A 13,492-nucleotide genomic window follows, 5' to 3' on the forward strand; every position below is an offset into this window, starting at 1 on the left:
TTGTTCATCTTTGCTTTTGTTTCCCATGCCCAGGGGGATATGTTCATGAAGAAGTTGCTCATGTTTATGTCCAAGAGATTTTTGCCTATGTTTTTTTCTAAAAGTTTTATGGTTTCATGACTTACATTCAGGTCTTTGATACATTTTGAATTTAATTTTGAGTATGGGGTTAGACAGTGATCCAGTTTCATTCTCTTACATGTAGCTGTCCAGTTTTGCCAACACCAGCTGTTGAAGAGGCTGTCATTTCCCCATTGTATGTCCATAGCTCCTTTATCGTATATTAATTGACTGTATATGTTTGGGTTAATATCTGGACTCTCAATTCTGTTCCACTGGTCTGTGGGTCTGTTCTTGTGCTATTACTAAATTGTTGTGATTACTGTGGCTTTGTAGTAGAGCTTAAAGTTGGGAAGCGAGATCCCCCCTGCTTTATTTTTCCTTGTCAGGATTGCTTTGGCTATTTGGGGTCTTTTGTGGTTCCATATGAATTTTAGAACTATTTGTTCCAGTTCATTGAAGAATGCTCTCAGTATTTTGATAGGGATTGCATTGAATCTGTAAATTGCTTTAGGCAGGATGGCCATTTTGACAGTATTAATTCTTCCTAGCCAAGAGCATGGGATGAATTTCCATTTACTACATACATTTCTTTGAGCTTTGCAGTAAATGTTTTTTCATATATTCTTTTCCATTTAATCCTCATAATTCTGTGGTGATGTTGAGGCATTTGGATAAAGTTAAGCTGAGACCAGACTAATGAAGAACCTGACTCCGAAACACTGAGCTAGCAGTAATGGGGGCTGGGATTGGACTCCAGCTCTTGCTGTCTCTAGAGCTAACCATGTGTCTCTATGAAAGAGAGAAAATTCCGGAGTCTGGGAAAAGGGAAATAAGAGGTAAATTGCAGAACAGAAATAACATGATATGAAAGAATCCTTTTGGGGAAGAAGAGCAAACAAAGTTGCAGAGAAAATACATTGAGGCTGAAACTCCTACAGAGTGAAGACCTGAACCAAGCTTGTGAGCAGGTGAGGGCTGAGCAGTGTTTATGGGAGGTCAGCTGAGCATCGGTAGGGAGAGGAGATTCGAGTGGCAGGAACCAAGGTAAGCAGACTGGGGGCAGTTGTCCCCAGGTTAGGTTGATAGTAGTGCTGAAACAAAACAGTGTAACAGACATGAGATTGATTCTGAGGAAGAATGGGCAGGATTTTGTGACTAACTCAGTATGGACGATGGACAGGAATGAGTGATGACTCCAGGGTTTTGAACCTGTGGGACCTAGGGCTGGGATCTCTGAGGGGAATTGGAAGGTAAACAGGGCCACACGTTCGTATTTGTAGTTAAGATTAGCAGTGTATTTGGACTTCTGTCGTCACCTGCATGTGCATGTCTTCCTCTGCCTTTCGCTGAGCCGCGCGCACGAGGATCACCAGAGCATAGCTGGGCAGCCAGTACCCACGTCAGAACCAAATGCACCATTACCATTTTTCTTTCTCTAGATTTACTTTTTTTTTTTCCAAAATTTCTGTTCCCGCTGCTGCTGTTTTATTTTGGCTATTTCTAATTAAAATTCCTTTGATTATTTCTTTTGCTGTCAGAACAGTTTTTCTGAAATATTTTCTTCATTTATCTCTTGCTGCAAAATATAAATGACTTCCTGCTGCCCAGAGAATCCAGTCTTTTCTGTCTGACTTCAAAAATCTTTACCTTCTGGTTCCAACCTACCCACCCACCTGTATGTATCTCCCAACTTACTAACTTTCAGGATTAATCTTTTCAACTGCTCCATTAAAATAAAAGGCCTATTTTCCTTCTCTTGTCAGGTTCTAGTCTTGGCCTTCTTAATATTTGACCTCATGGTGCCATAAAATGTGTCCCACTTCTCAGGGTTGTTACGACAGAATAAATGCTAAAAGCTTTAGGGAAAAAAAGTGTAAAGACCTCTGCAGATGCAAGTTAGTGGTGACGTGCTGATTTCTCTCCCTGGCTCACTCCTTGTCCTCCTTCTTGTTGTAGGGAAATATGATAATTCCGTGGATGTCTACGCTTTTGGCATTCTTTTCTGGTATATCTGCTCAGGCTCCATCAAGCTCCCTGAGGCGTTTGAGAGGTGTGCCAGTAAAGACCACCTCTGGAACAACGTGCGAAGAGGTGAGAACCACAAGACCTGCTTTGTCCTCACTTCCCTGTAGAGAGCAGGCTGACACCAGGCACTGAGGCAGGGCCTCCTGTCCCCCTGCCCGGCCAGTCCGCAGTGGGATCACATAGACATTTAAACCACCACAGAATCCAGAAAAGACATAGAAGTCAAACCTTGGCTTCTAGGCAGCATTGTAAGGACATGTCTCCAAAGGGCTTTTTCCTTCTAACTTTCCAATTCTTCGACTTCCTATGTATATTCCAGCTTTTCATCAGCATTGCTGTTTGGTTCTAAGCTAGATGTTTACAGTTGCAGCCAAAGCCCATTGCCTTCCTCAGCATCCTGAGCCCCACCTGGCGACGAGCCTGGGAGCTGAGCCTGCCTCTGTGCTGCACTGGTGCCTCTCGCCCCCGTGGTCTTATTTCCATGCACTCTCCTCTAGGAGCCCGCCCAGAACGTCTTCCTGTGTTTGATGAGGAGTGTTGGCAGTTGATGGAAGCCTGTTGGGATGGTGACCCCTCTCAGAGACCTCTTTTGGGCATCGTCCAGCCCATGCTGCAGGGCATCATGGACCGGTTGTGCAAGTCAAATTGTGAGAGGCCGAGCAGAGGACTAGATGATTCTACGTGAAAGCAAAGACCTTTCTCTTTCACTCTCTCTTTCTTTCCTTCCCCTCACCTTTGGCCATGGGAAGAGTTTGACGTGTAGTCGTTACAGAGAGCTCCCGAGGGAACTGATGCTTGCTGGGCAACTTGAGACCGTCCCAGGCAGAAGGGACTCCTGGAGAGTGAAGAGCTGGCTGTTGAAGCATATTCAGCAGTTAGCTCACTGATGCCCTGAGCTATTCCTTTAGCAAAAGATTGTCCAGGACATGTGTGAAAGCTGAAGAACGCAATGTTCTGGCCTCAGAACCGAAAAGGAGGCAAATTTTACCATTGTGTGTTCAGTGTACGTTTCGGAGACAGGGGGGACACTGCAGTGGCAAAAGTATGAAAAACCATAATTTTCATAATTTTGCTCTAGTAGAACTAGTTTTGTTTTATCCAGTTGTCAGGACCCTTAGAACGTTTGAGATGACTTCTGGGTTTGTAAGAACATAGGCACAAGTGTGCAACTAGTGAACATCTGGATCCTGCTATCTGCAGCCAGAGATGCTAGGCTGCAGCAGCCAGAGGCCCCGGGGAAGTAGAAACGAAGTTCTCTGATCCTTACAGCACCAGTGTGTTCCTTTTCTAGGCCCATGGAGCCTTGATTTCTGGGGGAGAGGCTCACAGGTATATCACCAAGAGGCCACAGGAAAAAGAGAAGCGTGTGTGTGTTTGTATGTGAGTGTGTGTGTCTGTGCGTGTATGCTCTTGGCTTTCGAGTTACTGCTCACCACCTCAGAACGGAATCTCTTATACCCTTGAGTCTTGATTTTTATTCTTTTTTGTTTTCTTTTTGGTCTCAAGATGTGGGAGGCCCAGCTAACACAGTACTTAGGGGTGAGTGTCTGAGTAGAGCTGACCCAGCGTGAACTGTCTGGTGAGACTGCAGAAGCACGCAGGGATCTGGAGGCCTCGAGCCCCCACACAAACACGCAAACCTTTCAGAAGGATACTAGCTTGTTTTTAAAACTTAAAAAAACCAGAAACTCTTCTTTTTTAAACTTGATTAATGAGCTTTTTAACTAGGTTTCTTCTGCAACTTGTCCCTTCTTTCTACGCTAAAGAAAAGAGGCAGGTGAACGAGAAGAGCGCCCTCTGTAGTTCTGTGGGCCTCTTGCCCCTGGGCATTGGGGTCCGGGCAGGGGCCCCGCCCTTGCAGTTGGGAGGTGGGCTGAGGCTCTTTTGGAGAGTTTGTCATGAAGTGCACAGAAGAGATTCTGATTCCGGGCAGAGGAAGGAGGAGCGCGGTGAAACACTGGTGCGTCTCCGATCTTGGCTTCAGGCCTCCCTTAACCAAAAAGGTCTGTTAGATTTAGAAAAACAGGTGACAGAACAGACAGTGGAGGCGAGTAACCTCCGTCCATCTGCCTGGTCCCCAGTCCTGTGGTCTGTCTGTCCCCTGTGCCTAGCCCCAAACTCTGTAAAGCAGGTCTCTGGGTGGGTGTGTAAGCTGATGGGTGGAATTGTGCTGGAATTTTCTAGGGTTGTTGGTGACAGAATGACCACCTCTTGAATGTAACCGATGGTATAAATGGAGGGAGTCTGCGAGAAATTTTTGATACAACTTTTAAAGTTCAGCTTTAACCCTGGCTTTCCTGGGCTCTGTTATGACAGGTCTGAGCGAGGTCGCCCCCTGAGCCCTGGTAGCCCTTCAGAAACCTCACATAGTGCTAGACACATTTTTATTTGCAAGTGATAGAGGGACCGACCCAGGGTCATTGGGCTCTGCAGGCTGCAGCTGTGTCGGCGCAGTGCTCAGCTTATCTTTTAGAATGTTTAACCCTTGCTCAGCATTAACTCATGCCCTCTGGGGACTGGTTCAAAAGGGAGAGGTGAGCAGCATCCACTTGCCAAAAAGTCAGTACCAGTCTGTTCCGTATGAAATGGCAAGGGCTTATATAGCTCCTTTTGCCAGACTGTCTTCTTTTAACTCCGTATGTAATCAGGACTGTCTGGCTCCCACTGGGGAGACCACATACCTAACATTCTTTGGAAGTCTTCGGTCGTACTCCCAGGTACACATGGGAGTTTAGTTTTTTCTGCACCCTGAGTCCCTGTTCAGCTTATCCCCTGTGGCTTAGTCTCTTCTCAGACACCACTTTTCTAGCAGAATTCCCCACATGTTTTGCCGGAGTGAGGAGGCAGGGAGGGACTACTGTTAAGTAAGGAGGGGAGTAACTGTATTACAGTTCACTGAAAAAAAGGACTGCAGGAAAAGGTACAGGACATTCCTAAAAGTCTCCAGGCCAGCCGGAGTCCACACAGAGGTTCTTGGAGGTATCATTTGAACACTCAGCAGGCTGAGTGCAGGAATACATGTGTGTAATGTGTATACTTAACTTTTGTTTTATAACACTGTCAGCTAATTTTGGATTCTTTGTGCCTTAGCACCATTATTATCAAACTGATGGAATGCCATGAAATGTACTGTATTGTACGCTCTTTGGGATGACACTAGCTATTCAAAGAAGTCCAGTGGCCCTTAAGCCCTAGGACTCAGCAAGAGCAAAGTTCTCTCACCTCTGAGCCTCAGTTGTATTCGCTTCCAAGTGGTGAATGAGATTGTGTCTGGGGAAGGAAGAAGGATGCAGTGAAAGAAGTACCCTCACTGTGTTCTGTCCTTCAAATCAAGTTAATTAGGACAGTTTACCCCATCCCAAAAATGACCACCTGGCCATTTTTAATAGGCTGAAAGTCTGGTCACTTACGTTGCTTCAGAACTGAGTGAGGGACCTTCCTGCAGAGCCATCAGAAGGCATGGTGGGGCCCCAGAGCAGCTGACGCTGTGCCTAGAGGGCTGGCAGCGAGCGCAGTCGGGCGTCATTGAGGAATGCCCGTGTAGGTCAGGTCCCACAGGCATGCCCCAGGCTCCTGGTCCTCCGCAGACAGATCTCGTTGAGTAAGCCTTTCCCGTCTCTGGGAAGGAGCTCTGTGCTGGCTCTTCCCGACCAAAGAGGGTTGCTTGTGACTCTAACAGTTTCAAGGGAACAGAGCCTAGCAGCAGCTTCTCCTGCCTTTTAACACTAAAATTCAAGGAAACACTGAAGGAAAGGATGCATTACTGCCATGGATAGAAGTAGGGCAATGATAGAACTCTCACTCGTGTCTGGCAGCTCTCCAGTGCATGTTTTTTGGTTTTTTTTTTTGCATGTTTGCTGGAGCTGTCAGAGGGGTTGGAGGTTCCTTCCTGATGGGGGAGTGGTTCGGTTCGGGCAGGCAGGGCTGCAGAAGGGTAATAACCTCACTGACCGTCACTTTATTTTCGGGCTCATTGTTTAGCACTGAGAAGCCCAAGGGATAGGCGACTACAGTGGCCCTTTGGGAGTAGAGACCCTGCTAGCCTTGCTTTGGGGAGAAGCATGCTCGGTGCCCTGTCTGCTGAATCTGGGAGATGCCGCATTAGGGTGGGATGAATGGCCTTCAGGTCCACCACCAAAGGGTAGGCACTTTCCTTGAGGTTTCAAAGCTTAATTTTTTGTTTTGCTGAATCAAATAGCCCACTTTTCCTTTAAAAAGAAAAAAAAGAGTTTTTCCTTCTAAATCTGGGTTTGGATGTTGTCAAAGCGGGTGAGGAGGGAGTGACACTGAGAAACTCGACGGCTCCCTTGGAGGTTTCGAGTAGCACTACTGCCCTTAGGAGGGCTTCGTTTTTATCTTCATCTGCTTCGTTAACATCCAGTCCAGTTGAGATGATTAGAGACTGTGTGGACACCTGGCATTGGGAAGCCCCCGGAGGGTTGAGAAGAAAATTGGTTGGACAGCTAGTTGTCTTTGTCATTGTGTCATGTTTTGTTTGTTTTAAAGGACTAATGTTTATTACAGTGTTAAATGTGTAACATACTAAGTGTATAGAATAAAAGTGCAATAACCAGAGAAAATTACTTTGGCACCAGCTCCAGGCCGTACATACTCCCTTGAGCTGCCTGTTTCTTTCCATAATAACGTTAGCAGTGGGAGCACGTTCGTTGTATTTTTATGAGACCCGACTATGGGTTCAATCTTCATTTCATGTAATTTTGAATGGTTGGGTTTGGTTTTATAGAATCTGTGTACTTGTTGGGATGCATAAATACCATGTGTGCTGTATAATAAAGATCCCATTAACGTTTTAGGTTTGCATCTGTTCTACTCTTCGTTTTTCCTCACTGTCCCTGTGCCTTTGCGATGCCACTGGGACCCCTGCAGTCAGATGGTTTCAGCTGGCCTTAGAGATGGTTGGAATGCCTTACTCCTCTAGCTCGCTTTCTCCAGGTGTTTGACAGAGGGTGGGGCAAGGGGGTGGGGGGTACGGGCGGCGAGAAGAGGGGGTGAGGTGAGAGCACTTCATCTTTCAGAGCCATTCCTGGTGTCACACACACCCTTTTCTCCAGCTTGTTTTTACCATAAAGCAACGTCAGTTCACACACAAGCGTAGTAGCTACTCTTTACACTGTGAGGGAACCTGGGGACGGAATTCATGTACTGGTATATGTGCATGTGGAATATCTGAGTTTTCTGTGTAGGCTCACCCCACTGTTCGGGTTTGCTTGCTGGCAGGGCCGGACAGATGCCATCCTAGGCCACCATCAGCTGCGGAACGCTTTCTGCAGTCACCAGGGGATGTCAGCACCAGCATGCCCACAGGGTGTGTTTGTTTTATTTTGGTTTGGTTTCCGTTACCAGGTCCTGCTCGCGTGTCTGCGTCACTTTTTGCTGTAACCCCTTTGTTACTTGCCTACAGCACAAGTTTGGTCAGTAGATGGCAGCACACCTAAGCAATCGGTGTGTTTGCGATTTGAGTCTGAAAGGAAAGGCTAGGTTGGATCTCAGTGGTTCTCAGCTTATTCTGACACAGTCAGTTAATGCAGATAAGCCTCTCACACTGGTGAAGCTCTCCAGTCCCTCCAGCCACCCTTCACAGCTATGTTAGCCCATCTTACACGCATCGACCCTTTATTATCTTTGTACAAAGTTCAATATGACTGAGCTCCCTTACCGTCGTCTCTTACCATTATTACTTGGAAGGGGATAGCTTGTATACACATTTTTAGTTTGGGCATGCTTTTCCGAGAGCATTCCCTCAGCAGGTCTGTCGTGTGAATTGGGCAACTAGGGTGGCCTTCCTGGTCCTGTGTTTGGGTGGGGCTCAGGGGGGAGGCAACCAAGTATCTGAACATTACTAAATTCAACTTTGAGATGTCTACGCTTAGCAGGACCCCGGAGCCCATGAAGCACTCACTGAGTAAGCCTCTCCCCAGTGTGGTTTCATCGGTGGCCATGTCCCAGTGACCTCCTCTAGCGGTGGCCTGGTCCTTAGCACATTCTCAAGCTCGCATTTCAAATCAGTGAAAAAACAGACTAGTTTACAAAACTGGCTGTCTACCTGAGAAAAAAAACTCAAATCACACCCCTCAAAAAAGGTATACTAAAAGGTTAAGTGTAAAAAACTAAAAGCTAAAAGAACAGATAATGGCAGACACTGAGTATTTATGGTAGACACTCTTCTAAATGCTTTACATACATTAACTCACTCAGTTCTCACCACACCTCAGTTTATTGACAAGAAAATGAAGACAGAGAAATTAAGTACCTAGGGTTATGCACCTGATAAATGCCAGAGCTGAGATTTGAACCTAAGAAGTCCAGCTTCAGAACCTCTGCTTCCACCACTAACCAATACACTGCTGCCTCTGGGGAAAAACGTGTGTTCATTTATAGTTTGTGGGCAGGGAGAACTTTCTCGAGTGTGTGATCAGTAACACAGAAGCCATAAAGAAAAAAATGATAAAGAGCGACTATACAGCCGAGGACATTACAAAGTTAAAACAAATCACCAATTTGGTGGGAATAATCGCAATATATAACTGATAAAGGGTTCGTATTCCTGATACGTGAAGAAATCAATAAGAAAAAAAATCTAAAAGCAAACTGGCTATTAAATATTTGAAAAAGATATTCATTCATCCTCACTGGTGATCAGGGAAATACATGTGCAAACTAAAAATAATTTCCATGTATCAAATTACTAAAAACAAATAGTAAAACCTACTCATCAGTGGGGGTGAGAACACTTCCCTATGTTGCCAGGCAGCGGCTACAGCGGCAAAGGGTATTGGCATAACTACTATAAAAGTTGTACATGTATACAGTTGACCCTTGAATAATAAGGGTTTGAACCAGGGAGATCCACTCATGTAGATTTTTTTTCAGTAGATATATTGGAAAAGTGTTTGGGGATTTTCACAATTTGAAAAAACTCACAGGCAAACTATAGCCTAGAAATATTGAGAAAGATGTCATGAATGCATGTAGATACTCAGCCATTGTGTCACTTGCTACCATAAAACCCAGGAGTAGGCTATTTTTTTTAATTGGAGTATAGTTGATATACAATGTTATACTGATTTCAAGTATACTAAGCAGTGGTTCAACAGTTACACACATTATTAAACCCTCACCCCCACTAGTGCCGTTACTATCAGTCAACACAGGAAGATGTTACAGAACCATTGGCTATATTCTACATGCTGCACTTCCATCCCAGTGACCAGCTTGTATTATGATTGAGATTTTTGTACCCCTTTCTCCCCTTCACCTTCCTCACCCACCATCCCAAACTCCTCCCCAGTGGTAACCACGAGTCATTTCTCAGTGTCTGTGAGTCTGCTGCAATTTTGTTCACTTTGTTTTGTTTTGTTTTTAGATTCTACAAGTAAGTGAAATCATGTGGTATTTATCTTTCTCTACCTGCCTTATTTCACTGAGCATAATACCTTTTAGGTCTATCCGGGTTGTTGCAAATGGTAGGATTTCTTTCTTTTTCATGGCTGAATAATATCCCATTGTGTATATGTACCCCATCTTTATCCATTCATCTGTTGATGGACACTGTTTTTTCTTCCATATCTTGGTTATTGCAAATAGTGTGGCAATATACATAGGGGTGCATACATCTTTTTGAATCAGGGATTTTGTTTTCTTTGGGTAAATTCCTAGAAGAGGAATAATTCCTGGGTCATGTGGAATTTCTGTTTTTAGTTTTCTGAGGAACCTCTGTACTGCTTTCCATAGTGGCTGCACTAATCTACATGCCCACCAGGAGTGTAGGTGGGCTCCCTTTCCTCCACATCCTTGCCAACACTTGTCATTTCTTGTCTTTTGGATAGTGGCTGTTCTAATTGTGTGTGAGGTGATATTTCATTGTAGTCTTGCGTTTCCCTGATTAGTAATGTAGAGCAGTTCTCATGTGCCTGTTGGCCATCTGTGTTTCTTCTTTGGAGAAATGTCAGTTCAAGTCCTTTGCCCATATTTTAATTATGTTATTTGTTTTTACTGGTGTTGAGTCATATGAGCTTTTTATATTTTTTGGATTTTAACCTCTTATCGGATGAGTCATTTACAAACATTCTCCCATACTGTAGGCTGCCTTTTTGTTCTGCTGATGGTGTCCTTTGCTGTACAGAAGCTTTTTAGTTTGATGTAGTCCCACTTGTTCATTTTTAATTTTGTTTCTCTTGCCCAGGGAGATGTGTCCAGAAAAAAACTGCTCATGCCTATGTTCAAGAGATTTTTGCCTGTATTTTCTTCTAAGAGTTTTATGGTTTCATGTCTTACATTTAGGTCTTTGGTCCACTTTGAATTTGCTTTTGTGTATGGGGTTAGACAGTAATCCAGTTTCATTCTCTTGCATGTAGCTGTCCATCTTTCCCAACACCAGTTATTGAAGAGGCCGTCTTTTTCCCATTTATATTAGCAGTAGGCTAATTCTGGGGAGTCCAGAGTGATACACAGGCTTTTGACTGTGCAGAGGTCTGTGCCTTTTGCCCTGTGTTTTCAAGGGTCAACTGTATATCTTTTGCTCCAGAAATGATTTCTAGGCAGTCCCTACCTACAGAAATATTTGCACAGATGTGCAAAGCTATGTAAGTATAAGGGTGTCTGTTGCATCGTTATTTGTATTACCAAAACGTTGGAGACCGTGTCAATGTCTGACAATGGGGGAAGCCATTTGTGGCTTTCCATTGTCAGCTGTTGGCTGCAGGGCCTGGACTTTTTGAGCCTGTGTTCAGCAGAGCTGTGTATGCTGTCCCTGGTATGTGGCCCTAACAAATGCTTCTGAGAAATGCAGAAGGTCTTACACGTCATAGTCCCATCAGCCAAGCCACTGGAAGAGGACAAAGACTTTCATGTCAGAATTTGGATAAAGAAAAAGCTGGGGCTGAGGCAAGGTGGCTGCTGTCCCTGGTGCTGGATCCCTTAGGGAAGGGGGCTGAGGAGAGGTGAACCTGCAGCCCCTGGCTGCCCTTCCTTCCCCCGCTTTTAGGCCTGTATCATGCCCAGACTCGTATGGCTTGACTGTGGAACAAGCCACTGTGTCCTTTGTAAAGGGGACCCTGATCCTCCTGATCAAGTACTAGGTGGGGGAGGGAGAGTGACAGAGGTACTGCTGTGAGGAAGTGACGAGTGTGAGCGCGCACACCCTCTGCCCCTTCCCTAGACTGAACCTGGTGGGGTAAAAGGCTGACTACTAACACTGTGGGAGGAGGAGAGCATGGTGATGGAGCACAGGCACTGCGAGCAGGCAGGGGCATGGGGAGGGGAATGTGTGGGTCAGGTGGGGAGATGAAGAGGCCAACCAGTTCTCAGGAGACACAGTGACCCACGATGGGAGGTGTTCTGAGAGATGCGCAACCGTGTCCTACCCCACCCTCGCCATATATGCCAGAGAACCTGAGCAAGAGAGCTGCACTTGGCCTCCTGGACCAGGCCAAGGGGCGCATGTGTCCCAACCTCAAGGATCTTCCTTGCCAGGAAGTGGGCAGTTCCTGGTGAGGAGCCCCCTGCTACCCACCACATTCTAGAATTGGGAGGATATTCCCACCATACTGGAGTGAAACTGACTGAGCTAGAAGAGGGCTAGTGTTTGCTACAGGGCTTGGGGCATAGTGGAGGAAACTGCAGCCCTTACCAGTCTAGTTTCTAGGAGGAGCATAGGCATTGGTGCCAGACCATGCGTCTTGGGCAAGTCATTTCCCTTCTTTAAGCCTCAGCACCTCATCTGAAAATAGTGATGTCAGTGGCTACCTTTTGCAGAGTTATTGTGATAACTAGGGATATAATATGTCAAGTCCATGTGTGTGTGTGTGTGTGTGTGTGTGTGTGTGTGTGTGTGTGTGTGTGTGTGTAGGGAATATATTTACAGAAAGAAGAGAAAAAGTGAGATTAAGCAAGAAAAAAATATTCAGTGACACTTGTTAAAGACGCTAAGGCAGACTCTATTCTGGGCCATTGTGATAGGTATAGGGGCTGCTGATGTGGGATTTTACAGTAGGGGAAAGAGATTGGGCTCAACTCCGAACACCGCATGGACAAGTGGGGATTTATAGCCACGGAACTGAGTGGGATCAGTGGATGGAAAATACTAAGGAAAAGGGGGCAGGAGGTGGAGACTTGGGGGAGGGAGTCTGGCTAAACCAACCCAATAGGATTCTTGCTGAAGACAGGCACGATCAGACGTCACCTGGTGGGTGGTAGAAGATGAGGAACTGGGTCAGATACCAAAGGTGAGGGGTCCGATTAAACTGACTTAGCAAGGTTCCTGCTAAAACTAGATTTTACAAGTCAGTGCACAGATGCGCCTTGGAGAAGCTTCGGGAGCCTGACTGGTGTTTGGGCAAGCAAAGAGGCTTTGTTGGGCTCCATTCGGGTGGGTTTGTGGACTATATCCGTTGAGGGATGGCAGGCTCTGTGGGCTGGGGCCACCACTGAGTTCTTGAGGCTGAAGAGAAGAAAAGGAGCCTTCACCTCAGTTGCTGTTCCCCTGCCCTCCCCAGCCCATCTGACGTCAGCTTCATAGAGAACGTAGACATCAGTGGAAAGGGTGAGGCAGGGCTGAAGGAAGCCAGGAGGGTGGTACCAGAGGAGGGAGGAGGAGCACAGAGCAGTACCCAGAGGCAGGGGCGTGAAAAGGCCACCATCTCCTGCCCCTGCAGCCCCTCCAGTTTCCAATCTGGCACATAAGGAGCTGGAAGTCACCTCTAAGCCCTAACGACAGGTGAAACACCAAACAAACTGAAAAATCAAGAGAGCCATCAGAGCAGTGAGAGGTCCAGCGCGAACCACTGTCCCCAGAATTGGAGCGACAGACAGGCCAATACAGGGAATCACGACTTACCAGAGCAGAAAGCCCTGTGGGAACTAGTGCCAAGGTAGGAAAACCTGAGCTGTGCCTGCCTAGAGGCTCAGCATGGACAAGGATGAGACTTAAAGTCTCCAAGGGGGACCAGTCATGGGGGGAGGGGCCACGACACTTTGGTGAGTTTCGCCCCCAGAAGCCAGACCAGTTCGCAGTGAATATGGGAGAAAAACTCCCACGTGTTTCCATCAGGGGGAGGGAAATAAGAACCACTTTGAAATATTCCAAGCATTCTGTCCTTAACAAAGCTTGCCCTCAAAAAAATTATTTTACCAGAGCCAGAACTATTGGGTTTTTTCAGAGCCCAGCCAGCCTGGGGAAGGGAAATAACCAACTCCAGCCCACTTCTGCTTTCCATGTGGGAGAAGGGAAATATCCAACCTGAGCCCACTCTAGACATCCTGTCTCACGTAAGGAGTGTGCATGTGTGTGTGTGTGCGTGTGACACTGTGAAGCAGTTGTGAGGCTCACAGCCCAGAGGCACAGGCTCCCTAAAACACTGAGACCTAATCACAGGACAGTTAGGTG

The 13,492-nt window shown here is 46.2% G+C and overlaps 1 protein-coding gene across 4 annotated transcripts in view; it reads left to right on the top strand.

Moving 5' to 3' along the window:
- The window catches only part of LOC108399080 (retinoblastoma-binding protein 5), a 93,170-nt gene that overhangs the window by 37,542 nt on the left and 42,136 nt on the right, over positions 1–13,492 (top strand). For 3 of the 4 annotated variants that reach the window (XR_012122927.1, XM_073217069.1, XM_073217070.1), the window contains exon 12: positions 2,020–2,154. Coding sequence is in view for 3 of the 4 variants with exons in the window: in XM_073217069.1 (XP_073073170.1) it covers positions 2,020–2,154 (135 nt within the window). In the remaining variant the exon portion in view is untranslated. Of the gene's footprint in view, positions 1–2,019; positions 2,155–2,585; positions 6,902–13,492 lie in introns of those variants that run through there. The other variant, XM_017663635.3, reaches the window with a different exon arrangement.

This window comes from Manis javanica, chromosome 11, assembly GCF_040802235.1.
Source record: "Manis javanica isolate MJ-LG chromosome 11, MJ_LKY, whole genome shotgun sequence".
In the NCBI taxonomy this organism is placed as follows: Eukaryota; Metazoa; Chordata; class Mammalia; order Pholidota; family Manidae; genus Manis; species Manis javanica.